The sequence below is a fragment of the Mustela nivalis genome (assembly GCF_964662115.1).
Source record: "Mustela nivalis genome assembly, chromosome: 16".
NCBI lineage: Eukaryota > Metazoa > Chordata > Mammalia > Carnivora > Mustelidae > Mustela > Mustela nivalis.
Window position 1 is genome coordinate 36,561,164 of NC_139035.1, and position 26,827 is coordinate 36,587,990.

The 26,827-nt window shown below is 46.3% G+C and overlaps 1 protein-coding gene across 6 annotated transcripts in view; it reads right to left on the reverse strand.

The window, feature by feature from the left end:
• Positions 1–10,321: 10,321 nt before the first annotated feature.
• The window catches only part of CR1 (complement C3b/C4b receptor 1 (Knops blood group)), a 95,216-nt gene continuing 78,710 nt past the window's right edge, over positions 10,322–26,827 (reverse strand). For 2 of the 6 annotated variants that reach the window (XM_082701851.1, XM_082701850.1), the window contains exons 21-26: positions 24,098–24,325; positions 22,583–22,759; positions 19,759–19,986; positions 14,219–14,294; positions 12,614–12,718; positions 10,322–11,153 (exon numbers count right to left, since the gene is read on the reverse strand). In XM_082701851.1, coding sequence (XP_082557977.1) covers positions 11,141–11,153; positions 12,614–12,718; positions 14,219–14,294; positions 19,759–19,986; positions 22,583–22,759; positions 24,098–24,325 — 827 coding nt within the window. In that variant the 3' untranslated portion in view covers positions 10,322–11,140. Of the gene's footprint in view, positions 11,154–12,613; positions 12,719–14,218; positions 14,295–15,179; positions 15,283–19,758; positions 19,987–22,582; positions 22,760–24,097; positions 24,326–26,827 lie in introns of those variants that run through there. The other 4 variants (XM_082701853.1, XM_082701855.1, XM_082701852.1 and 1 more) reach the window with 2 other exon arrangements.

Genomic DNA, 26,827 nt, shown 5'->3' on the forward strand with positions numbered 1-26,827 from the left:
GTGGCAAGGCTGGTGTGGGCCGTGCTGACCACAGAGGCGGTGGTGCTAGGAGGAGAGGCCAGGACGCCCCCGTCCCCGCGGGCAGCCTTGCTGGAAGTGCCGCCCTCCGATCTGGACCTCTCCTTGTTCTGGTGCCTGGGGATGTGACTAGATGGAGGAGCACTCGGGGCTCCCGACACAGGCTGGTTCGTTGTGCTGGCTCCCGTGGTCCCCGACAGGGTGTTCTGGCGTGGGCGGCCCCCTGTGTTCCGGCCCACGCTTGCCCTGGAGCCCTGCGGTCCACTTGGGGCCCTGCTCGTTGCTGCTGCGATGCAGAGTGCCCCAAATCTGGAGCAGAGATCGGCAACATCATCTCCTCTCCCCAAAACTAGGGGTGCTGCCGAAAGCCCCATGCTGATGGGGGCCGGCATTGTGGTGCCAGTTGGGGGGCTGGGGTGCTGGCTGTTGGGCCCAGCATGGGACACAGCGCCGGGCTTTTGGGGGGCCGCTGTCAAGGTAGGGGCAGCGGCAGTTGGCTGGGATGTGCAGGAAGATGCCTTGTTGCCCGGTGAAGCTCTTTTGCACCTAATCAATCTCTTGGCAGGGGATGAGGGGGTCTTGGTGGCAAGGCTGGTTTGGGCCGTGCTGACCACAAAGGCGGTGGTGCTAGGAGGAGAGGCCAGGACGCCCCCGTCCCCACAGGCAGCCTTGCAGGAAGTGCCGCCCTCTGATCTCGACCTCTGCTTGGTCTTGTGCCTGGGGATGTGACTAGAGGGAGGAGCACTCGGGGCTCCCGACAAAGGCTGGTTCTTTGTGCTGGCTCCCGTGGTCCCGGACAGGGTGCTCTGGCGTGGGCGGGCCCCTGTGTTCCGGCCCAGGCTTGCCCTGGAGCCCTGCGGGCCACTTGGGACCCTGCTCGTTGCTGCTGCGATGCAGAGTGCCCCAAATCTGGAGCAGAGATCAGCAACTTCATCTCCTCTCCCTAAAACTGGGGGTGCTGCCGATAGGCCCATGCTGATGGTGGCTGGCATTGTGGTGTCAGTTGGGGGGCCGGGGTGCTGGCTATTGGCCCCAGCGCTGCGCAATTGGGGGGCCGCTGTCAAGCCAGGGGCAGCAGCTGTGCCAAGGGCGAGGACAGCAGAGGAGGTAACCGAGCCTGGCTGGGCACTGGTACGAGTCCCCTGGGAGGCAGATGCGGGTAAGGGAACCACATAACCTACCTGGGTGCCACTGCCCAAGGACAGCTGGTCTACTGCCGTGCTCAGGGCCTGGAGTGGGTCTGGAGCCTGAGCTGCCGGCTGTCCATGCGCGGGAGAGATTTGAAGGGTGCTGGCTCCGGGCCACTGCCCACCATCAGCCCCGAGTGGGGCCTGGGCAGTGGATCCCAGGTTGTCCCTACATCCAGGCAGTGAAGGCAGCCCTGGGGGGACTGTGACTGAGGCTGTGATGTCCCCGGACGGCATCGAGGGGGCCTGGGTAGATGCAACGTTGCTCCCACCGCAGCCAGGGTGAGACCCCAAGGGCAGAGGCTGGGAAGAACTGGAGCAGTCCCTGGAGGTGACCTGGGAGTCAGAGGCTGGCAGCGGAGCAGCCACTGCAGCAGGCAGGGCCAAGGCACTGGATGGGCTAGCTGGGCCACAGCTGCAGGTGGCCTCTGTGTCCCCTCGAAGAGCATCTTGGATGCGCTGGAGAGCAGCTTTTTTTTCCCGGTCAAGGTCTTCAACAGTCACTCGAAACCTCGGCTCAGGGGGTGATGGCAGCCTCAGAGGCTCCCCTCGCCTGTGTGGCAGCAGAGGAAACTTGCGTTTTCGGGGCCTGGAACAGTCATCTGGGGATGAATTGTTCCTCTGCGCAGCCTTCTGCCCCATGGTGGTATCGGCAGCCTTTTCCAGCTGGTTCTTTTGGCAAAGTGCAGGCACTCCAGCAGGACACAAGGGGCTCTCTTGGTTGACTTTTTTGGGGGACCTCGGGGGCTGCGAGGCCTGACTTGTGGCCAGACGCCTCTTCTTCTTGACCGGGTGGCAGCCCCTGGTGGAACTGTAAGAACTGGTGATGGCATTTCGAGTGGGGCAGGAGCTCCTGTGGGAGCTGGGGGACTTCTTACTGTATGGGTCTTCTGAGCTCTCTTTCCGGGGGACGGCTCTCGGCAGAGGCCCAGGCCTGGGCACAAAGGGAGAGAGGCCTCCGTGGACCCCCAGGCGCCTAAATGCCCCCTGTGGGGCCTCAGTGCCTTTAGGGTCCTTTCTGTGAGTCTCTATCTGGGCTGTCCCTTTGCCGCTCTGTCTGGGATTTCTGCACACCTGCTCCGCTGTGGAGTCACCATGGTCATTTCTGGGTGTTGAGGGCCGCAGCCCAGTGATGACCTGCTTCTGCAGCAGACAGGGGGTGACCGTATCCACGATGGACTCGGAGCGGCAGCGGCAGGACATCTGTGATCTGGCATCTGACAGCACTGATTTCAGCCGGCAGCCCCACCTACAGGAGGAGGTAAGAAGCCCCAGAAGAAAGCGCGGGGTCGCCAGGGTCCCGGAGTACCTCCAAGCTGCTAGGACGGAGCGTGGATGCCAACTTGCGGGGTACTTGGAGGACCGCCTGTGAGTGGACCCCGGGGCGTGGACCGCCGGGCGAGCCCTGGCCTCCAAGAGTTGTCTGCGGCCACAATGAGCCCGGTGGGGGCGGACCAGCCCTCCTGGCAGGTGCGGACCCCGCAGAGCCCGGGGATGGGGGGAGGGGCATGGCCTGCTCCAGGAGGTGCCCATAGAGCAGTCCGGTAAGGTCAGACGCTGAGGATAGCGAACTAGGCTCGCAGCGCTCTCCTTCAGCTGCCAAGTCACGGCTGAAGGCCTAGAGCACAATGCGGGGCCTGTTGCCAGGACACAGCTTTAGAACCTGGAACCTGAGGAGTGAGCGCGCGTGCAGGAACCCCTGTGCACGCGCACAGCTTCTGTTGGGTCACCACCCAGTGCAAGAATCAGGCCTGCAGAGGCGCCATGGGGGGGTCAACTCCCTCGTTCCCAACCCTTGGGGGATTCACAGATCTCTTGGGCTTGAAGGCTGAACTGAGGAAGGGGAACGGGAGTGCAGTGGGTGCCAGCATTCTCCCCTGGCTGGGCCTGAAGCACTAAGGGACAAGAGTTGGTCCCATAGCCGCGCCCCTGCAGACCCATCAGCCGGGCATGGCAGGGCTACATGCATTTTCTCTTCCCTGGGCAAGTGCCTGCATTGCCTCCTTCTCTGGGTGTCAGGCCTTTTGGTTCTGGGTGACATGTTGGACGGTGGGCTCACATGTTGTGCGACTCTGGCCTCTAGGAGACGCTCTGAAGACCTTTAGGGTTCTTTACCCATTTTGATTAATCCAGCAACAGGGTGAAGGTCCAAGTGGGCATTCCTGGTGCTCTCTGGGCTTTTCTCTGTCGCTGCTGCTGCCACTCGGAACCAAATTCTCACCACTGACTGCGGCAGCTGCCGTGCCAAGTTCTTCATGTCTGTCCATCCCTATCCAGTCCTCAGAGGCACTTTAAGAAGGAGGGAGTCTTTTCCCCCCTGTTCCGTAGTTGGGGACGCTGAGACACGCAGATGATTCACCGCCTGTCCCAGGTCACCCAGCTGGCAGGCTGATGCCACCCTGAGTCCATGCTGAGAGCTGGGTCCTAGAGGCTTGCAGGCCTGGCTAGAGCTCAGGCCCTGACCTTCCCTCATCCGTATAGGTCTTAGAGCTTGTTGGACACAGGTGGGAAGGGGGAGAAGGTGCTGAGCAGCCCCCACACTGGGACTGGGGCTTGAGTGGGGCCTGTTCCCTGTAGCCTGGCCCTGACCCCGACAGCTACATTTGCAGTGTGGCCCATAGGCGGGGTGGACCCCTGTCCCCCACAGGGCCCTTTGCCACTCTCCCAGAAAGTACAGCTTGGACTTTAAGGGTGCTGGCCTGAGCATGCAAGAAAGGTGGCCTGGGGGCTGAGAGATGACGCTGACTGCCGTGGACACGGTGGCAGGTAGTCGGGAAAGATGGGGCAGCAAGCAGAGAAGCAGAGAAGGTACAGCACTGCATAAGGAGGTGGGAGGGGAGAGGAACAGAGGGGACTGACAACACACACACACACACACACACACACACACACACACACAAGCACATGCACACACACACACAGAGAAACGGGGCAAATAGGAAAGAGGGGAGGAGCAGCGACCCAGGGATAGAGTGAGGCCATCTAGATCCTGCTCTTCCTCCTGGCTGCTCGTCAGGTCCCCAGTGGGCAGGTCACCCCCACTGTGTCCTAGTCAGTCTCTTCCTCATCTGCATAACAGTTTGGTGGGACCCTGTACCTGCTTGCACGAGTGGGTGGCATCTACCGTTCCCTGTGTCCAGGGCTGGCCTAGTACCAGAGCTTTCATCTGCTCATGGCCCAACCCACACCAGGGGCACACAGAGACTTCAAGCAATGAGAGCTCCTGAGGCCACAGACATGCTTCTGGGGGCTCAGGAGGCTGAAAACTTGGCCTGGGAAGAGACTTTCTTTCCCTGGCGGTAGCAGCTGAAAACGGTTCCCCCCAGGCCAGGAGCCAGCTGTGTTCTTGGATAGTCTGTGACCATGGAGTTGAACATGCTTTCCAGTTGTTCAGTAACGGGAGTCCCAACATAACCTGGCTCACATATTTTTATATGTGGATATAGATTTTTATCTATCCGTAGAAAAAATGACAAAATTCTTTGTTTTTAGAGGTTATTTCTCATACCTGAATTCATCTCTACACCGTGGGGGGGGTGGGCGGACTCAAACTCACAACCATGAGACCAAGCACCACACACTCCACCGAATGAGCCACCCGGGCAGCTCGTCTTTTTAGAGGTTATTTCTAAAATTCTGCCTTAAAATTTTTTAAAGATTTTATTTACATATTTGTCAGAGAGAGATGGAGAGCACAGGGGGAGGGGTTGTAGCAGAGGGGAAGCAGACTCCCCTTTGAGCAGGGAAACCAATGCGGGCCTCCATTCCAGGACCCCGGCATCATGACCTGAGGAAAGGCAGATGCTTAACACACATAGACAGTCAGGGGTCCCGAAAATTCTGCCTTGAATTATCAATTTATTTATTTCTTATTAATTGCACTAATTATTAATTATTAATTTTTATTTTATTATTTTTCCTTTATTAATTTTATTTTAAAATTAATTTATTTTATTATTTTATTTATTATTATCATCATTATTATTTAGCATTTATTTTATTTTATTCTTTATTTATTATTTAAGGACAAGCTTAGGGAGTCTGTGACACTCACCCAGGCTCCCTGTGAGCCTGCTGTCTGGGACTATAAATAGGAACATTTGCTGATAGAACTGTAGGCCAAGGCAAAAATGGCCCTCTGGACATGTATCTAGGGACCTAAAGAATCAGAAATAAAGATTGATCACTGACTAACTAAACCTACATTCCCAGAGCTAAAAGCAGATCCCTCTGAAAATAGAGAATTCCAATAAAGTGAAAACGATCAGCAAGAAAGTCAAATGACTCAAACATCAATATCAAAAAGCAAAGGCATGTCATGACTGAAACAAAGCAGAAGGCCCTTGAAAGTAGTCACTCTAAGATGGAAAAACTGATGTGACCAAAATAATTCAGAGAGGAAATAAGGTTTAAATACCCAATAAAAATAGGTCTCAATGATTCTAAAGACCCACGTCCGTTTTAAAAACTGCAGGGCCCCCCTTTCCAGCTGTCCACCCAGAACCTGGGAAGCACACACAGGTGCTGCAGTGATGGGGGAGGCCCCCTCACTTGGGTGTCTGGGACCCAGGAAGCCCCACAGATTCTAGAAGGGGACCTTGGCCCTGACATCCCCAGGGCACAGAGCCACAGGGCACCAGGGCCCTTGCTGGTCTGAGCTCACTGTGTTTTCTGTAGCTGAGAGTGTCTACAAATGTCCCCCAGGAGAGACTTCACCTAGGCATTTGGTAGGGCAGACTTCAAGGGACTGGTCCCCTGGACAGTGATGTGATGTGCAGGAAAGGGGAGACTCTAGGCTTCGGGATGAACAGGCTCCGTCCCACCCCTGAGCCCCGTGAGCAGCAGTGGCCCTGATGACACAGGGTGGGAACGGTCACCCTGCCCCTGCCTCCCTCCCCCGCCACACATGAAGACTCATCATGAGACCAACACAGCCAAAATGCACAGTTCATGGAGCTCCCCCTTCCTTATGGGAATCCTCTCCTTTCTAATACCTGAGCCAAACCTGAAGGTGCTTAAAATAAAAGGGAGTATGCTATGGTAATGAAAGCGTGTCATTTCTCTCTAGTGTATTCCAACATGAAAGCTTGCCAAAACGTGAGCTTTTATTTATTTTTTTTGAAGGGTTTATTTATTTATCTATCTATCTATTTGGAGAGAGAGCCTCTGTGTAAGAGAGGAGGGGCGGGGAAGAGGGAGAGATGCAGACTTCCTGGTGAGCAGAGAGCCCAAACTGGGCTCCATCCCAGGACCCTGAGATCATGACAGGAGGTCAAGGCAGATGCTAGTGGGCCTGGCCACCCAGGCTCCCTGAAACAGGAGCTGGTAACACGGGACCAAACCAGCTACCATTACATTACTGAACAGTGGAATTGGAGAACACATAGAAGGAATAGAAGTCCTTTGAATCCTGCTTCTTTAACTATTTCCAGGGAAATAGGGCATGAACACCGGCCTCAGGTGTCCCTTCACACTCAACTCAGGTTGAGAAACGGTGCCATCATGTGACCCCATGTCCCCTGCCTCAGGCGGGGAGCCTCCAGTGTCCCCTCCTTGATACTAGCACCAGCCCCTACCCACAGGGAAGCAGGGTGGGTCCTGGGGAGCTGTTTGCATGAGCCCTGCCCTGCCTGTGTCTTCACACTTTTCTCAAGAGCTCTGAGTTGGGGGAGTCAGAGCTATCCCCAAAGTCTCTTTATTTAAAGATTTTACTTAGTATTTGAGAAAGATCTGGAGTGCAAGAGAAGAGGGTAGGGGCAGAGGGAGTGGGAGAAAGAGACTCCCCACAGTGCAGGGGGCCAGATAAGGGGCTTGATCCCAGGACCCTGGGCTCAGGACCCAAGCCAAAGGCAGAGGCTTTAACCCACTGAGCCACCCAGGCGCCCCTGTGGATAGGTTTATTACTAGTGCCTCCAACGCCCTGGCGTGCACAGCACCCCCCCCCCCCCCCCCATTTTCAGAGTCAGTGTGCTTGGACTCCTCCGAGAAGTTGACCCCCTCCCTGGGGGTGCTGCCCCAGACCGCGGTGCCCGGGTCCCCCCAGGTGCGCCCTCATGGCCAAAGTCTGTGGCGCCTTTGCCCTGGTTCTGCTGCAGGCGCTTGAAGTGCGGCAGCAGAACTCCAGCAGGTCCGCAGGCTGGTGCCTCTGCACCTCCACCGCGCGAATCCCTGCAGCAGCTCAGTCAGTCGCCAGGGGTCTGGATGCATCCTGCCTGCCCCCCACCCCCACCCCACCCCCACCCCCAAGGGCGCCTGGGCGCCGCCTTCGCTGCCTCCCTGGACCCGCCTGCAGCCCCGAGGCGGCCAACTGAGCGTGCTCCGCCAGCGCTGGGGGCGCTACTGGCTGTTAGCGCAGCGCTCTGGGCCCCAGCGGCCCGGCTGGCGCTGGCCACGGCTCTGGCGATCAGCTGCTCCCCGCGGCGGCGGCGGGCGGCGGCAGCAGCAGCTGAGCCAACTCGGCCCTGGGAGGGCGGGCAGCATCTCGGGCTCCTCCCGCTCGCCCCAGGGCCGGTGGCTTCTCTCCCCACCCCTCCTACTCTCAACCCTTGTTCATTGCTGTGAAGGGTTTTCCTTGTTTGTTTTAGGGAAAGAGCACACGTGCGTGGGGGAGGGGAGACGGGCAGGACCAAGAGAGAGACCTAGTGGACTCTGCCCTGAGCCCAGAGCTTGCCTCAGGGCTCAATCTCAACAGCCTGAGATCACCCCCTGAGCCAGAACCCAGAGTTGGGCACTTCACTGAGGGTGCCGCCTAGGTGCCCCTCAACTGTTGTTGACCAATTTCTGGAGAGGGGCGCTCCGTTGGTTGAGCCACTGCCTTGGGCTCAGGTCATGACCCCGGACTTGCAGGACCTCATCCGGCATTGGGCTCCCAGCTCCTTGGGGAGTCGGCTTCTCCCTCTGACCTTCTCCTCTCTCATGCTCTCTCTCACTCATTCTCTCTCAATAAATAAAATCTTTAAAAAATTTTTTTCTTGAGCCTTGTTTTATGGGCTTGAATGTGGTTGATCTCAACGAGTATTTCCGGCGTCCTTGGGTATTCTGCATTTGTTGGGCCTTGTGTTCCAGTGCCAAACAGGTCAAGTAGGTTGAATGGATTTTTAAATACAGATTATATATATATATATATATATATATATATATATATATATATCCACTTTTTAAAAAAAACTTCTGTTACTTGTAAATTAAGGTTTTTATTTTTTCTCTTTATGCTATCCTGTCTCAGAAATGCTGCTCTTTGCTGCCCGGTAGTGTCTTTAACATTACCTCCCACGGAGGGATAATATTCAAACTAATAAAATTAGAAATGACTCTAAATACTAAGATCTGTATTGGAGTAAGAACAGAATAATTATCCATCAAAAACTAGACTTAGGTGATCTCTATGAAAATCCCAATGCATTTTTTTTTTACAGAAATAAAAACACCTATTGCAAAATTCATACGGAATCTCAAGAGAACAAGGATAGCCAAGACAATCTTGAACAAGAATGCAGTAGGAGTTCTTAAAGTTCCTGGTTTCGAAACTTATCATAAAACAACAGTGCTAAAAGCAATGTAGTACTCGAATAAAGACAGACCTATAGGTCAGTGGAGAGAACAGGGAATCCAGTAATAAGCTCTCCTCTAAATGGTCAAATGATCTTTGGCAAAGGTGCCAAGATCATTCAATGGGGAAAGGAGAGCCTTTTTAACTAATGCTTTTAGGGAAATTGCAAATTCACAAGCAACACAGTGAAGTGTAGAGCTAAGATAAGCCATCTTTTTGATGTTGGCCCTGGGAGCTGTGCCACCTCCGTTTGCACCTGGTGAGCACCTGCCCGTTGACCTTCATATTTAGCTGTTACTGGCAAGAACATTCCAGTGATAAGCCACACCCCACGCAGGGAGGGATTCTGAAACCGTTAGGTGCAGAGAGGGCGGCACTTCTCAGAAGGAAAGCATTTTCATTTTGTTTCCTCTTGGATTTTGAAGGCTTTAAAAAGTAAATATATTACAAACCATATTCCAGACATAGATTAAGAAGGAAAAAAAATCTTTTATTCCTATCCCATTATAGTGATGAAAATAGAACATACCATTTAAATGTCATAGACTTTAACTTACAGCTCACAATGACATGTACACAAAAAGGAAATGAGAAACAAAATTAGATTGTTAGCACTAAGAATAATCTTGGAGACCAGCTTCTCAGATGATAAATGTAAGGCCAGAGGTTAACAGAATTACTCAGCAATACAAATGAAGTTAGACAGGTCAGTATTTCACCCATAGTTAGTATAATCAGTATTTCCCATGGATCACTGATGTCACAGGCAAAAAATCTCATGAATTCCTTGAAATTCAATGGCCCAGGCATCAGATGCCGGTTCGTCACAATGCTCACTGACCTACTGCAATCTGGGGGGGATAAAGGAATTTACCTTTTTCTCTTGTGACAGGGAATGTTCATTCTAAGAAAGGCCAATTCCCATCAGGTAATTTCTAGCCCTTGTTTAAAGTGTGCTTCTTCAGAAACTCAAGACCTAATATATTTCCCAACGTTTCCCCAAGTTTCAACTAAGCAAAACCATTGAGGATCTTTTCATATATTCATTGGTTACTTGCCTTTCTTTTGTTGGAGGCCCGGCTGGATATCCTTTGGCCATTTACAGGGAGGAGAGGCGAGGAGGTTGGGTCTTTGACTTTTTTACTCTCTAAATATGCCAGTTACTCTTGTCTATGATATACGTTGTAATTTTTTCCTCCTAGTTTGTCAGTTGACTTTGTTAATGCTGTTTTTTCCCCTTTCTTCTATGATTTTAAAGAAAACTTCAAGTTGATATCCAGTTCCCTCTCTATATTTATCAAGGTAAGTGTGGCACAATATACTTGAAAAGCAACCCAGCATTACACAGTAGTTAGCAGTCGTCATATGCGAGTCTGTTGTTAACTACCCAGAAAGATTCTGGTATCTTCTAGAGCCTTAGCATGGCCGATCTGTAAGTGTGTGGACCAGTTACGGACTCCAGGACCACTGATTTAGCGACCTGTACATTAATGTTGCAACTCTTAAATTCATAGTTTCCAAGTTTATTGAGTATATTCTGAATCTATACAAAAAGTAAGTCACATGCTTTATAATAGAATTATCCTTGTATTTAAGTTAGTATGTTTTAGACACACAGTACAAATTGCTTTTGAAATAGAGCTTAGGAAATACCCAGATCTCATTGTTTAAAAGTTTCTCTTGAAAACCTCTTCCCCAGATTCATGTAATGCCCTTTTAAAAAAGATTTTATTCATATAAACAAAACGATGCTCACTTCAGCAGCACATATAATACAAAGAGGATACTTTTTTCCTAGTGATAGCAAAAACGGATCTACTATATTTTTCTGTTCTAATAGATTTTGCTGTACAGAAGAAAAAGTGGCTATTAAGAAAGCTCTGTGTATAAAGAAATGAACATGTATGAAGAAACGTTAGCAGAAAATCAAAATATTAACAGTGGTTATCACTGAATAGTATAATTACACGTGACTTGTTTGTTTATCATATCTTCCTCCTGGATTTTGATCTTCTCGTTAATGAGCCCGTTCCATAGTATGAACATTTGAAAGTGAGAAAGGGAAATCACAAACTTGTAAACAGAAATCCAAAGTGACGCCGTCTTCCTTTCCGTAACTGAGACTATTTATAAACCCTGAGTGCAGTCTTTTCCCCTTACTAGCTGAGGTGTGCATTCAGCAGGGGAGAGCAGGAGGACTGACAGTAACCCACGCTAAGAGGAGGGAGCTTTTACGGGCTCCTGGGAGCGTGTCAGCATCTTCTTGGGCACATGGTCTGGTCTCTGCGAGGTCACATCTGTCACTGTATGAGTCTCACATCTTACTCTGTTGAATAGGCTCCTTTCCAAGGTGACTCAAGGTGTTCCTCAGCTCTGTGGTACTTTGTCAAGGAAGGGCACTGAAATAGCAGGATATTTTTATTCAGGTGACAGCATGGGTGACAAGGGAACAACCCAAGAATTTGCTGCTTAAAATGGTGATACTAGCGTTACACATAATGACGAGTTCAGAAGATGTGTTTCTGCCCTCCTTCGTGGTTGCTGTGTAGGGCCCAAGAAAATACGGCCAAAGTTGAGACACTGAGTAGATAAGAGAGAGATTAATGAAGAAGTTGATCTTTCCTCGTTGCCTTTTTTTTGCCAAAGGAAAAGTGTTCTCATAATTGAGTGACTAAACAGAAAGAGCCTTGTTCCAGAAACATAGAGGTCCCTCATAACACACAGAATATTTCTGACTCTCTTTTCTGAGCCAGGCCATGGCAGGGAGAGTAAACAGGAGCTGGTAGTTTGGACGAGGCTCTGCCTCCGAGAGCATGGCCTCCCCCTACGGCAGTCACGATTTGCAGAAGATACCAGATAGTCCAAGATGTCCAAACACTTCCCTGGCCATGCTTAAGGCCAGGATGACTTTCCTCCCACCAGGGGACAGATCCCTGCGGAGGCCCAGCCGCTCACCTGACACCCCCTATTATTACTGCCACCTGATCCCTCAGTGTTCCTCTCTCCACCTCACATGATTGCCCAACATCATTTGTTACCTGTGTCATCTTTGAACATTCTCATGTCCTTTAGCGTGCAGCTGTGTCTTTGAAACTGCCTCTTTACTGGTATCACCCTCTTGGCCCTTGCACCTGGCTTGGGCACAGGGTGCAGATTTTGAGTCATTCCTTGTCTACCATATGTTGCCACAGATGATCAGCCCTGCTCCTGGAGAACATTATGGCCAAAATCCCAATCTTAAAAAGGAGATTGGAGACAAACTCATTTAAGGACTTCCTACCATTTAATTTAAAGTTGATCAGCAGTCAATGTACACAATTTTACGTGTACCTTGATATAAAAGAATGTTCCAGAAAAAGTTGTAGGCATGAGGTGTGGTGACAAGCGCCTGGGGGCGGGGGAGGGGCACAGAAGGGAGAGAGCAGTCCTAGGAGGACAGGTGAGGCAGAGAATTGAGTCAGAGCTGGGAAGCCGGAAATACAAAGTCTCCACAGGATCCTAGGTGACCCTGTGCACTTAAGGGGAGTGGGGGACCCGGAGGCACATCCACGTGGCAAATGCTTGGGTTCCACAAGAAAAACAAAAGCTTCCCTCTCAAAGGTTCACGGCACCCCTGCACAAAAATACAGGAATGCTCTGTGAAAACAGTGCCCGTGCACAGCACAGATGGCAGTCCTCACCCAACTGCTGGAAACAGCCAGAATCCAACACAACAGCAACAAGGCACTTCCACTTCCTGTAGTACCTTCTGACCCCCGGCCCCAGGGATCCAGCTAGACCAGCAACCTATGCAGATCCTATTCTCATTTTTCAGTACTTGAGCTTTCCAAGACGTGAGTTCAGGATTTACATGAGGTACCTGCTGCTGTCTTCCTGATTGGTTTGCAGAGTCTGAGGCTCTACACTGTTGTCTTCTTGAGGATGTAAATGGATCATCTCTTTAGGTTTCCCATCTGTATTCTTGCTAATGGGCAGAAGAGGAAAAATAGGAAAATAGCTTAATTATATACATTTCAGGCTTGGAAGAAATTTGTCAGTGGCCTTCACTTTGAAATTTAGGGCAGACTTTGCCTAAGTTTCTGAAATCTTTGTGAGATACGTAAAAGGAAAACATAACCAGATCCCACCTTTCAAGACTAAGTCAAAACGTGAAGGAGAAAAAGCTATGAAAACCACCCTGTACATTGTGTCAGAAGAGCCTGAATTCTTACAGAGAAGTGTCCCTGCCTAAAGCAACGCTTCCTTCCAAAGCAGCTCTGACTGGCAAATAACCCTTTACCACCTGATTGTGACATTGAAGCCTCTCAAGGTCAGGGGCCCTGCACAGTGGGTCTGACTCAAAGCTTCCTCTTCTGCTTTAGTGAAGGTAGAAGTTCTGTGTTCTGTCCAATTCACATCCACACTTTGGAGAGCAGCAGTCCTTGTCATGAAGCATAGGAAGACTGACAGTATTTCTAAGGATTTAATGCTTTGAGATGCCAGTAACGATCACGTGTGAAGAATGATAGCTCACATTTTCTGACCTTCATCCTAAGCGAGGCACTCTGTTAAGTGAGCTTGGAACTACTGTCCCTATTTCACAGACAGGGAAAATGAAGTTCAGAGAAGGGAAGTGTCTCCCTGGGGGTTTCATAGCCAGTAGGTGGGAGTGAACACAGCTCTCACTGCTCACAAGTCTTGGGATCTCACGTGGTGTGCTGCTCTGCCTCTTCAAGGGCTAAGTAAGCACCTCCCTGACAGAAATTAAATGAGACATGATGCGATCCTGGTACCTTTAGGTTTCGAGTATGTGTTGGTATTAGGGATTTCAGGGTGGAAGCACAGTTAAGTCACTTGGCCACTTGCCAGTACTTCATTACTCAGTTACTCTTTACCCTTTCTTAGAAATTACAAGGAGGGCATCCCTTGAGACAAAGAGCAAGAGTGAATCAGGAGCCAAAGTTTTCAGAGGGCGAGGAAGGGCAACGTGAGATCCTTGCATGAGGAAGAGCAGAGGGTTGGACCAACAAGTGTTCCAGAGCAGCTTCCAAGGCACAATGACTAAGTGGTTATCTGAGGAATGACCTAGAAGAGGTCCTGGATGATAGGTAGTAGAACATGGAGTGAGAGAAAATACAACCTTAGTGTATGCTGAATGAGTAGCTATCCAATTGAATGATGGTGGTTATGAGATAACAGAAAATATGTATTGTTTTTTTTCTTTCAGTACCTGGCACAGGTCTCTGAGATGCTTATATAATTTTAAGTATCACTTGAAAAAAATGTTATTATCCTATATATTTCTTTTAGTGTGAATACTTCTCTATAATATACATCAAGGGTCTTCTTTATAATTACAAATTATTACATCTGTTTATGTAGTGGGGTTTTTTTTTTTTTGAGGTTTACTTTAATTTCTCTTTGGCTTTCAAGAGGAGGCAGGTACAGTTGTAGACATTTTCTAGGACAATATGGCTATGCTTACCTTTTATTGCGCTTTACAATTATCCAATAAGAGCCAATGACAGATGAAAGAAAGAAGATCACGCCAAAGATAATACCTAGGCAGTAAAACAGGGCCATTGAATGCACAGAATATATAACCCATACGTTTTAAACTCTAAACATCTAGTCCCCTCAAAGTTGCCAGTGAGTTCTTTAAATGCAAGTATAAATTCTACTCTTAAGAAAGATCTCACAATGGGGCGCCTGGGTGGCTCAGAGGGTTAAGCCTCTTCCTTCAGCTTGGGTCATGGTCTCAGGGTCCTGGGATCAAGCCCCACATCAGGCTCTCTGCTCAGCAGGGAGCCTGCTCCCCACCACCTCTTGCCCCCCGCCGCCTCTGCCTACTTGTGATCTCTGTCTGTCGAATAAATAAATAAAATCTTTAAAACAAAAAAAAACCTCACACAGGCTTATCTTTAGGAGTTTTCCTCAACTCTGGGTTTAATCTTCTTGTTAGTCTTAGGGTCAGAGTCACTGATAAAGTGTGAGCAGGGCAGTCTGTAACCTTTAGTCCACAGCAGCCATTCAACAGCTCAGTAACAACAGCCCTGGAGCTCCTGGCCCCGGCGCTCAAGGGCCCTGTGCTCCCACCTTGTGTAAGGCCTAGGGAGGAGCTGTCCTCCACCACAGAGTCTGCCACCAAACCACTCCTCTTCAATGGGCTAAGGAAGTTGGTCTTTGTGGCTTCCAGTTTGTGGGAGTGGGCGTGATACCATCCTGAGGAAACCTCCTGGGTTATAAACCAAAGAGGAAGTAGGGCTCTCCAGCTACCAACACGAAGGATGATTATTCAGTTTTAACACATTAAAGCCAGTATAGAACCTTCCCTCAAGGACACTCACTCTGTATGCCTGTGAGGATGCCGGTCTTGCCACACTGCGGCCTGAATTTTGACTTACTTTCCTTCTAACCGAAACTGTAATGTAGGAGACACAGATCTCTCCTTTTAGGTTTCACCCGTGTAAGAGCATACTTACTGTTCAGGGTGCTAGAGCTCCTCATCCAGCCCTTCCCAAAACTTACCGACTATGAGACCACTTGTGCCTGAGGGGAAGACAAAAGCAGGACAGTGTCAGTCTGGCCCACAGCATGACCAACAGGAGATCAGCCACTGATGATTCATCCTGATTTTTTCAGTATACAGTCCAATCTTTTTCTAGTATAAAAAGCCATTGGTTTCCTTCATATAACTTCATTTTATCTTGTACACTGAGCAAAGTGTTTTTTTTTTCTTTTTAACTTAAAATTTTATCATAAAACAATTACAGAAGAGAGTTTATAAAACAGCATAAATGAAAAATATCACACAGGATTGTACTACCCTGAAAAATCCTTTACTAGGTAAAATTGTCCTAAAATTGTGGTGTACATTTTTCTAGCTTCCTAGGCTGACTATGTCTGCCTAACTGATTTTTTTCTACATTCACCTCCAGAAAGCTGTTTCTGGAAGCTTATGATTTCAGGATGCCTCTAGTAGGTCTTCAGGGACTAGAGAGCCTCAAATCAATCTTACTGTTCTAGGGCTTCTGTCTCTTTCAAACCTGTGGGCTCTAAAAAGAATCATTAGAATGACAGACAAGGGTGCAAATCTGGGTGGTTCCGTCAGTTTAGCATCTTGATCCCCCAGGGTCCCAGGATTGAACCTGGTATAGGGCTCCCTGCTCATTGGGGAGTCCGCTTTTCCCTTTGCCCCTCCCACTGCTCATGCTTCCTCACCACTCTCAAATAAATAAAATCTTAAAAAAAAAATGAAGAAGAGAGTGCAAGTCCTTGGAGTCAGATTGGCTCGGTTAAAAATCAGTTTTACTACCAAATAGCCATATATTTTCCATGTTCATTGATTTTTCTGTATCTCATTTATCCTACCTGTGTATTAGAGATCACAGTACATCTAACTCATAAGAGCATTTATTCCCTAAATATTTATTGAGAACATATGAGCTTTTTAATTCTAGGTACTGGGGACACAAGTGAAATAGACAAAAATCCCTGCCCTCATGGAGCTTTTATATATCTCTATATATGCTTAATTATAATCATTAACTTGCTCAAGAGCTCACAGAATTAAAAAAACAAATGGACTCAGAGAAAAAAAGGACTCAGAGAAGCCTTTGTCATAAAGGAAGCACCAATAGATGGATGGATATTAGTTCTTGTTTACCGCTCCTAATATGTGTATCTTTTTCTTCATCGCAAATGTAATAGTATCCAAATAATACAGAAATATGTGAAGTAAAAATAAGAGTCCCTGTAATTTTTCTCCTATACTGTTAAGAATTTGGCTTACAACTGGATGTCCATCAACTGATGAATGGATAAAGAAAATGTGGTATATATATATATACATATATATATATATGTATATATATATAAATTCTGGCTATAATCAGTATTCATTGAGGAAGCATCAAGTAATTCCTTGTCTTTTTTTTTTTTTAATTTCTTCTTTGCTGGTGTTCTCTGGAGAGCAAAATTGCTTTGGCTGAGAACATTGTATATATATATATATATACAATGGAATATTATGCAGAAAAATGAAATCTTTCCATTTGTAATGACATGGATGGAAATAGAGGGTATTATGCTGAGCGAAATAAGTCAATCAGAGAAAGACGATTATCATATGATCTCACTGATATGAGGAGTTAGAGGCAGGTTGGGGGGTCATGGGCAAAGGGAGGGAAAAATGAAGCAAGATAAAACCAGAGAGGGAGGAAAAACCATAAAAGAGTCTTTTTAAAAAAATTTTATTTATTTATTTATTTGACAGATAGAGAGAGATCACAGTAGGCAGAGAGGCAGGCAGAGAGAGAGAGGAGGAAGCAGGCTCCCTGCTGAGCAGAGAGCCTAATGCGGGGCTCGATCCCAGGACCCAGGGATCATGACCTGAGCTGAAGGCAGAGGCGTAACCCACTGAGCCACCCAGGCGCTCCCATGAAATACTCTTAATCTCAGGAAACAAACTGGGAATTGCTGGGGTGGAAGGGGCGGAGTGGCTGGGTGATGGACACTGGGGAGGGCATGTGCTATGGTGAACGGCATGAACTGTGAAAGACTAAGGAATCACAGACCTGTATCCCCAAAACAAAAAATACACTGTATGTTAATTAAAAGAAAAAGGATTTGGCTCGTAACTCATTTAGTGGACTTCTCTTCCTAGAACATCTGTGAAATGAAGTCTCAGCATGTAATAAGCCAACAATTCTGGCTATAATCAGTATTCATTGAGGAAGCATCAAGTGATTCCTTGTCTTTTTTTTTTTTTTTTAATTTCTTCTTTGCTGGTGTTCTCTGGAGAGCAAAATTGCTTTGGCTGAGAACTACTCATTTGTTTTTTGTTTTTGTTTTTTTTTATAATATCCTGAAATGTTCTGTACATTCCTTTCCGGAACATATTCCTGTGATCTAAGTTTTTATGTATTTATTGCATCTTTCTCTCTAGCTAATACTTCAACAGTGGAACAAAGTATTCAATATATGTCAGTTTGTACCATCATCGCAACCACCACTTGTGTGTGCGTGAGAATGCTATTAACCCTTCATTATATCTGCACAGAGATCTCATCTGGCTAATGTCTTCAAATTTACTTTTCCAAGTATGTAACTTTGAAGACAAGTTTGTTGACATTTTATGATTTTCTCTGCTATCAGAAAGCTCAAAACGTTGCCCTTCCTTTAGGTGTTTCATAAATATTCTTATATTTCACCTTAGCTTTTCTATGTTCACTTTTTAACTTCTCTTTATTCCATCTGGTATTTATTATAAGATAAAAAGAAAGGGTCGGGGCACCCGGGTGGCTCAGTGGGTTAAGGCCTCTGCCTTTGGCTCAGGTCATGATCCCAGGGTCCTGGGAAGGACTTCTCTGCTCGGGCTCTCTGCTCAGTGAGGATCCTGGTTCCCCCTCTCTCTCTGCCTGCCTTTCTGCCTCCTCGTGATCTCTGTCTGTCAAATAAATAAATAAAATCTTAAAAAAAAATTTCTTCAGTGCTACCTTATAGCATTTGCTCATCTGTTCCTTTCCCCTGGTTTGATGTCTGTTATTATGTTTTATCTGCAAGATAACTTTATTTTATTAATATCTGCTTTGTTCCATTTACTTATGAAAGTAAGTTTATTTTTTGTGCTGGCATAAAGTAATTCAGATATTGTGGCTTTCTATTTTCTTTTACTATCTGGTACGGTTACTCTTCCAATTATGTGCATTTTCTCTCTCTCTCAGACACATCTTCAGAATTCTCTAAAGACATCCAGTTGGTTCAACAGTGAGATTTTTGCCAAAGAAGTAAATATAATTTGACACTAAGGGAGTGTCAAATTTATAACTTGGAAATATTATGTGAGTCAGCTTAGTGAACATATTTAAGGGATTAACTATAAAAAATAGATCTTGAACAATCTTAGTATTCAATCATGTATTATAACAAAGAGTTATAAGAGGTGTGGAGGGTAGCTTCACATTAATTTTGATTAACGATGATTGTACACTGTTAATTTTGCTCAATAGCATCTTCATGTGCACAAGTTTAGGATTTAGGGTTTTCTATCTTATATCACTCTCTAGTTGTTAGCAGAGGGGTACTCTTCTACTGAGCTCAATGATACATGATTTTTTTAAATTAACTAATTTTTAAAAATTTGAATTGAATTTAGTTAGCATATAGTGTGTTCTTAGCTTCAGGGGTAGAGTTTCGGGATTCATCAGTTCTATACAACACCCAGTGATCATTATCCCAGGTGCCTTCCTTAATGCCCATCACCCAGGTACCCCATCCCCCCACCTGCCTCCCCTCCAGCAACCCTCAATTTGTTCCCTATAGTTAACAGTCTCTTACTGGCCTCCCTTCCCATTTTTAACTTATTTTATTTTTCTTTCTCTTCCCCTCTGTTCATCTGTTTTGTTCTTCAATGAATAAAGAAGATGTGGTATACACACACACACACACACACACACAATGGATTATCACTCAGCTGTCAAAAGAATGAAATCTTGCCCTTTGCAATGACGTGGATGGAACTTTAGGTATTATGCTAAACGAAATAAGTCAATCAAAGAAAGACAAATACCATTTGATTCCACTCATGTGTGCAATTTAAGATATATGATTTCTAAATCTGCTCTCTCCAGCTGTACCAGCTTAAAATCCTGCATACCAGTGAGGGACACCAACCATCTTGTCTCTGCACCTTGGAAAGTGCTCTCTCACTCATGTTAGAATATTCTTGAAGGCCTGCACTACTAATGATGTGCTCCTGATGTTTAAGGTCCCCGGGCTATAAACAAATCATTACTGTGCCATGCAATCAACAATAGAGTAATATAGACAAAAAAGGTTCAGAGGGGTTCCTGAGGAGAGGTGGATAGGTTGAGCAGTGTGAGAAGAGCGAGGCTTGCCTTACTTTCATTGCAAGGGCTTTCTGGGAAGAATTAGGAGCTCCTGTCTTACTCCTTAGCTCTTAGCAGATGTTATAAACATCATATCACATTCAGTGACAGTATTGCAGAATGAACGAATAGTAACCATGACTAAGGAAGGACCTACATTTCTTGCAGCTCCATTTACTAGATGTGCATATGGCCAGAGGAGGGTTCCATGTGTTGTCTGCCTGGCATTGGCTCTGGGGACTGCCTTTCAGAGTATACCCATTCTCACACTCGAAAGTTATCTTATCTCCATAGTGATACACTTTTCTCATTTCCAGCTCCTTCCGGATTCCATTCATAAACTCTGGGATGATACATTTTACCTCTGAAATTAGAAAAATCAGAAGGAAATTGATATTTTATTGTAAATTATTAATTGAAACCAACATAGTGGAGAGATCTGTGACCCCAAACTGCTTTGCCTTCAGCAAAGATGTCATGTTTTCAGTCAGGAACTATTGACACCCACTCAACATCTTAGGATTTTAAGTTCTCTGACTTTCATTTCTTGGGTAAACTAAGAGAATATGGAATGTATTATGCATCCACCTTTAATTATTGATACCTCTGCAACTGGGGAAAGATTGGGAGATATGATCACCATGTTCTAACACTGGATCCACTTTGCTCACCCCATAAGGAAAGAGGAATATCACATTAACTCTCCCTAGGTATACAGTACATACTCGTATTTTACTTCTCGATTAAATGCATGTTTCTGGCTCATTTCTATGCATAGAACAAAGAAGCTAGTAAATCATGATTCTAAATTCAAAACATATTTTTTCTACTTTATTTTACCTTATTTAGCTTATTCTTTGTTTTGCTTTTTTTTTCTGCCCAGCTATCGATACCTTCTTTAACTTCAAGCAAAGCCTGCTTTTTCGTTGTAATTATTCAAACATGAGGCTAAATTATTCTTTTCTGTATAGGAACCAACAAGATAAAGTGGTATTTTCCAAAGTATGGTCTGTGGTCTTCTTACTTCAGAATATGCTGATGGGTTTGTTAAAAGTAGACCAAACTCCAGTTTAAAATGTCAGAATCAGAGTTCTTAGGAACGACACTTGAGATCCTAATCTTAACAAGGTTCCTGGCTGATTTTGCTCATGCTAAAGACCTAGAATGACTGCTATAAAGCACGTTCAAAGAGGGCAGTTAGTAAGACAAAATGAATTTTACTTGAAAGCAGCTGCCAAGAGAATATTTTCAGGAGAAGAACCTTCCTAGAGTCTTGATTTGAATACGTAATCTTTGAAGTATTCGCTGACCCTCCCTACTTCTCCATGCAACTAAAGCAAGGAGGGGGTGAGCGTTCCTATTTCTGCAGAGACACAGGGACTCCACAGTATATGCACTCCATTCTTGTAAATAAATACAGCAGGGCCATTTACACCTCTGTAGAGGACCTCATTTTCTTTCTCTAAAATCAGAGTGTGGCTAGCCAAGGTCTTCTGAGACTTTTCGGTTGTGGAGCGCCCTCTGGCCCTATAACCACCATGGCAGCCATAGGACTAACTGCTTCTTTACATTTGAAACCCAGGCATGCCTGAAATTCCTCCTACCTCACCCCTGCTTTCAGTTTTCTAAAAAGAAAAGAAGAAGGACAACAAGCAGATTGCTACCTTACTGCTGTGCAAAGTCAAAAGAACCACAATTGAAAGGAGACAGAATACGGTGCAGTGTTTATTTATTTATTTATTTATTAAAGATTTTATTTATTTATTTGACAGACAGAGATCATAAGTAGGCTGAGAGGCAGGCAGAGAGAGAGGAGGAAGCAGGCAGAGAGCCCAACTCAGCTGAGCAGAGAGCCCAACTCAGCTCAATCCCAGGACCCAGGACCCTGGGATCATGACCTGAGCCGAAGGCAGAGGCTTTAACCCACTGAGCCACCCAGGCACACCATGGTGCAGTGTTTAAAAGCATGGGTTGGGGTGTACCTGGGTGGCTCAGGTCAAACATAGAGGGTTAAAGCCTCTATGTTTGACTCAGGTCATGATCCCAGGACCCTGGGATCCAGCCCCAGCATCAGGCTCTCTGCTCAGCAGGGAGCCTGCCTCCCCCTCTCTCCTGGGCCTGCCTCTCTGCCTACCTGTGATTTCTGTCTGTCAAATAAATAAATAAAATCTTAAAAATAAATAAATAAATAAAAGCATGGGTGGGGGAGTGGCCCAACACAGGCACCACCACCCACGAGCTGCATACCATGGACTAGTTACTGGGTGTCTCTCTCAATTTCCTCTTCTGTAGAATAATAGCAAGAATAACCCCACCTCATCAGACTCATTGCGAGATTAACACGAATAATTTTTATTAAAGACCTCAGTACCATGCTTAGTCACAGAATATTTTTGATCCCAAATTTTGTAGATTTAAAGAATATTAGCAACAAAAGATTTTAAGTCTATGCAAACACAGACAGGAACAAAGGCAGGAATTCCTGGCACTTGCTCTAGGGAAGAGATGAAATAAGCACTTCTCCTTTGGTCTTGGAAGTTATAATAAGGACCCATATTCAGTCATTCCAGGAATTAATTGCTCTCAGCCTTGCTCCATGCTTCAATTTTCCTTACAAAAAAAAAAGTGTACTTCTAGTCTCTTATTTAAGGTATTGGTGAGGACCACTTGTGACTCTCTGAGATCCTTCAGAGCTAAGATATATTATTAGTTAAAAGCCCACAAATCATTTTAAATTGGTGTGTGATGTCTACCGTATTACTGGAAATTCCATCAGTTCGTTCTACTACTTTGGTAGAACTGAGAGTCCTTGGGTAGCCTCCTTCCCATCTATTTTTTCCCCCTGCTTTTCTCCCCCCACTATTGACACTCATTTCACAATCTTCTCAGAAAGATATCTCAGTCTTATCAGTCCCATGCATCCATTTTCCATTAAAAAACCCAACAAGAATAATAAATACCTTTGCAAAAATGATCAAATTGGCTCCAGGTTCCCTGGTTTGTGCAGAATATGAAGGCTCTTCCCACCAACAAGTAGCCTGGGTCACAAGTGTAGTTGACAGTCATTCCAGGAAGATATGGAGATGCAGGTCTTTCAAGGTAATACCCATTGTGGATTTTGGGCAGATGGGGGCATTCTAAGAACAAGATCCCCCCAAAACACAAGAAAAGACACTCACTTAAACAAAGAAGTACAAATATGCCAACATATCCAATAGCATGTTTGACTCTTAGAGACACAGGAAGACCCAAAGCAGGCACTACTTATTTCCCAATCAGTGGGAAAACTGATTCTTTAAATGTAGACCTTCAGCCTGTAAAGAGGACCACCTGTATTCTCTTCCTGCAAACTGCATCAGATGGGAGGACCACCGGGGTCTGCAAAGGACCACTTCGGTGCTACCTGTCCCCACTGGTGCACAGAGCTGCTTCAAGGACAAGGAGAGTCCTTTAATGCCAGACTAATATGTAAAAGGAAGGAGCTGCCAAGAGCACAGCCTTGAACTCCACTTCTCTAGGATGTCTTGAGTGCCTGTTGCTAAACATGAGCCGAAGGGTCAACAAAATGCAGTCACAGACTGAGCAGAACACTTAGGAGGAACAAAAGCAATACAAATGCCTACCTTGGAGCTTCTTTAGTTGTTTCCATCACATCAAATCTAAAGTAAAATACATGTGCTTTTTTGCTCTGCACACTCATCTATTTTTTTTTTTAAATTTTTTTTTTAAACACTCATCTATTCAATAGAAATACAGCTGGTTGGTGGGGGGGGGGCGCCTGGGTGGCTCAGTGGGTTAAAGCCTCTGCCTTCGGCTCAGATCATAATCCCAGGGTCCTGGGATCAAGCCCCATATCGGGCTCTCTGCTCCGTGGAGAGCCTGCTTCCTCCTGTCTCTCTGCCTGCCTCTCTGCCTACTTGTCATCTCTGTCTATCAAATAAATAAAATCTTTAATAAAGAAATACAGCTGGGTTTTTTTGTGTGTTTTTTTTGTTTGTTTGTTTAAAGTAGGCTCCATGCCCCTTAGGGAGCTCAATGTGCTGCTGAAGCCACAACCCTGAGATCCAGACCTGAGGTCAAGAATCAGCTGCTCCACCAACTGAGCGACGCAGGTGCTCTGAAATACAACTTGTAATAGAGACAGAGTGTTTTCTTTGGCATTTGTTTTTAGTGCTTGAAAATGGTCTCTGTAAAGTCTGGGCCTCACTGATTCTTCCCACTGTCTCCCTCTTTCTCTTGTTACTATCTCACACTCCTCACCCCAGCAGGAAGGGCCATCAGAGGACCAGCAATTGGGACACAACAAGGCATATCTAGAACCCAGCTTCCATTCTCCCGGTAGGTAATTCTGTGTGCCTTACTTTTGTAAGAAAGCCACGTTCCCAAGCCAAAATGACTGTTCCCATAGAAACAGGGAGGTTCTCACCCAGATATTCTGATCTAGATGGGACATAGGGAAATATGTATGCACTGACCTGCAGGACCAGCAAGTTCACAGTAAGGGACAGGGCCGCTCCAGATCCCGTTCCCTTCATCGTCACTTGTGCAGCGGAGGGTGCTCTCCCCAATGAGGCTGAAGTTCATCCCTCTGGCTGGGTGGTGGTCACACGTGTAAGTAATTTCCTTTCCGTAGGGAATGTCTCCCTGAGAAGGTCCGGTGTGCTGCCCATTAAGGATAGAGGGAGGATTTGGACAGAAGATTTCTGGAAAGAAAGCAAGAGCTTTAGTTTCCATTAGCATTTCAATCAACATGATCCTACCTCCATGGTATCCTGGGACTGTATTTTTTTTTTTTTTAAGATTTTATTTGTTTATTTGACAGAGATCACAGTAGACAGAGAGGCAGGCAGAGAGAGAGAGGGAAGCAGGCTCCCTGCTGAGCAGAAAGCCCGATGCGGGACTCGATCCCAGGATCCTGAGATCATGACCTGAGCCGAAGGCAGCGGCTTAACCCACTGAGCCACCCAGGCGCCCCTGGGACTGTATTTTTGCAATGGGAACACAACTATGGTGGGTGGATTTAAATATGTAAGACATTTTCTTTCAGAGAAGTAACTAACTGAAGTTGAGACTTTAATTTCAGTTTATTGTAAAAGTCCAAGACCCTCCAGGTAGCTAAGATTCGATTGGAAAGATAACTAATTTGTTTTTTAGCAACTGTTGTTTGCCTGCTTGATGTCTAGCTTAAAGACAGTCCTGGGTTGACACTGGGGGTATAAGACAGATGAGGTTGGCCCTCAATGATCTGAAGTTGCGAAGAAATCTTAGTGAATCTTTATTAAACATAGACTATCATTTTCAGCAGATGTGTTTCTTGATGATTCATGACCATCATCATCTGTATCAATACCAAATACACAATAGTGTCTTCAGAATACAGTGATTCTATTGGGTTCTTCAGAGCCAGATTAAGGCTCTAGGAGCCTTTTCTTTTGTGTTTTTCTTTCTTCCAAGTGACCGGCTGTCATTTCTTTCTGCTTTTAGTCTGTTCCTAGCAGTTCTCTCCCGAAAACTAATTTGATGCTTTGAATCTGATATGAATTTAGGAATAGATACCCAAGCCTGTCAGAATTGTGTGAATAAACAAAGTGAAGGCCTTCATACAACGAACAGTGATTGACTTCTCGTATCTCGATTTTATCTGTTTGTATTTATCGAAAGCTTACTTAAGTATTTACCTTCAGATTTATATGTCTCAGGAAGGTAGAGTTTTTTGATATCTGAGTTTTACTCGGGTTGGATGTTCTTATGAAGTTCCATCACAATCCCATAAGATGTCCTAATAGTTTTCTAGCAGGATATTTTATTTTATTTTATTTTATTTATTTTTTTTTTTCTAGCAGGATATTTTAACAGAATCCAGATTAAAAGGGTGTTTTGCAACTGAACGAAGGTGGTTCTATACATTACATTTCTATGCACCTGTGCTTCAAAAAGTAAGTAGATAGAATCTTGGAGGCTGCTGTGGATCCAAGGGAGTTGGAATCCAAGGGAAGGGGCTAAGGGTGGGGTGGGGCTGGGGGGGAAATTGCCTTACCCTCATTTGCTGCAACTGAGGGAAAAGCAAAACTGGAGAGAGCCAAACATGGTGGACACGCACCAGAGAGAGAGAATTTGCAGAGGTCCAGCCAGCCTGACGGGAGAAGCAAGCGCCCATCCAGGCAGGGCAGAGAGGAGTTTGGAGGCAGAGGAGAAGGAGGATCTTGAGGAACCAGCTCCCTCTTCAGGGCCAGAGACTGCCCTCACAGAGGAGGTAGAAAGCAAAAGTGCTGAGTGATTGACTGAACCCATTTTTCTCCAGGTGCACAGATTTCTGAGAAGGGACCTCTGCACCTCTGGGGGCAGGAGTGGAGTGGGGTTGGGCAGGACGGGGTGGGGGGCAAACAAGAATAACAAAGGTCATTGAAGGAACCTCTTCCCTGGCTATCAGCTTTGGGATTTCAGCAGGGGGTTTGCCCTCAGACCTCTGGCAGTATCCCAAACTTGAGGATTCTGCCACTGTTGGGTTGTGGGCACCCACAAAGCAACAGGTGCTAAAAACCACACCTTAACCAACTCTGCCATCAGCTTTTTCGACCAGCTTTTTTTTTCTTTTTAAGGTTTATTTATTCATTTAACAGAGAGGGAGAGTACAAAGCAGGGAGGGCAGCAGACAGAGTGGGAGGGAGAAGCAAGCTCTCTGCTGAGCCAGGAGCCAGATGTGGGACTCGATCCTAGAACCGTAGGATCACGATCTGAACCAGAAGCAGCCGCTTAAAAATCTGAGCCACCCTGGAGTCCCTACACCAGCTCCCTGCCCCCATTTATTTATTTATTTTAATTAATTTTTTATTTTCAGCATAACAGTATTCATTATTTTTTCACCGCACCCAGTGCTCCATGCAATCCGTGCCCTCCCTCTATAATACCCACCACCTGGTTGGGGTACCTACGCCAACTTTTTTTTTTTTAAGATTTTATTTATTATTTATTTATTTGACAGGCAGAGATCACAAGTAGGCAGAGGCAGGCAGAGAGAGAGAAGGGAAGCCGGCTCCTCGCTGAGCAGAGAGACCCATGTGGGGATCCCAGGACCCTGAGATCATGACCTGAGCTGAGGGCAGAGGCTTAATCCACTGAGCCACCCAGGCGCCCCCCTACACCAGCTTTTTAAAACCAATGCTCCCCAGTGCAGCCCGGAACCACCTCTGGTAGGTAAAGAGAAA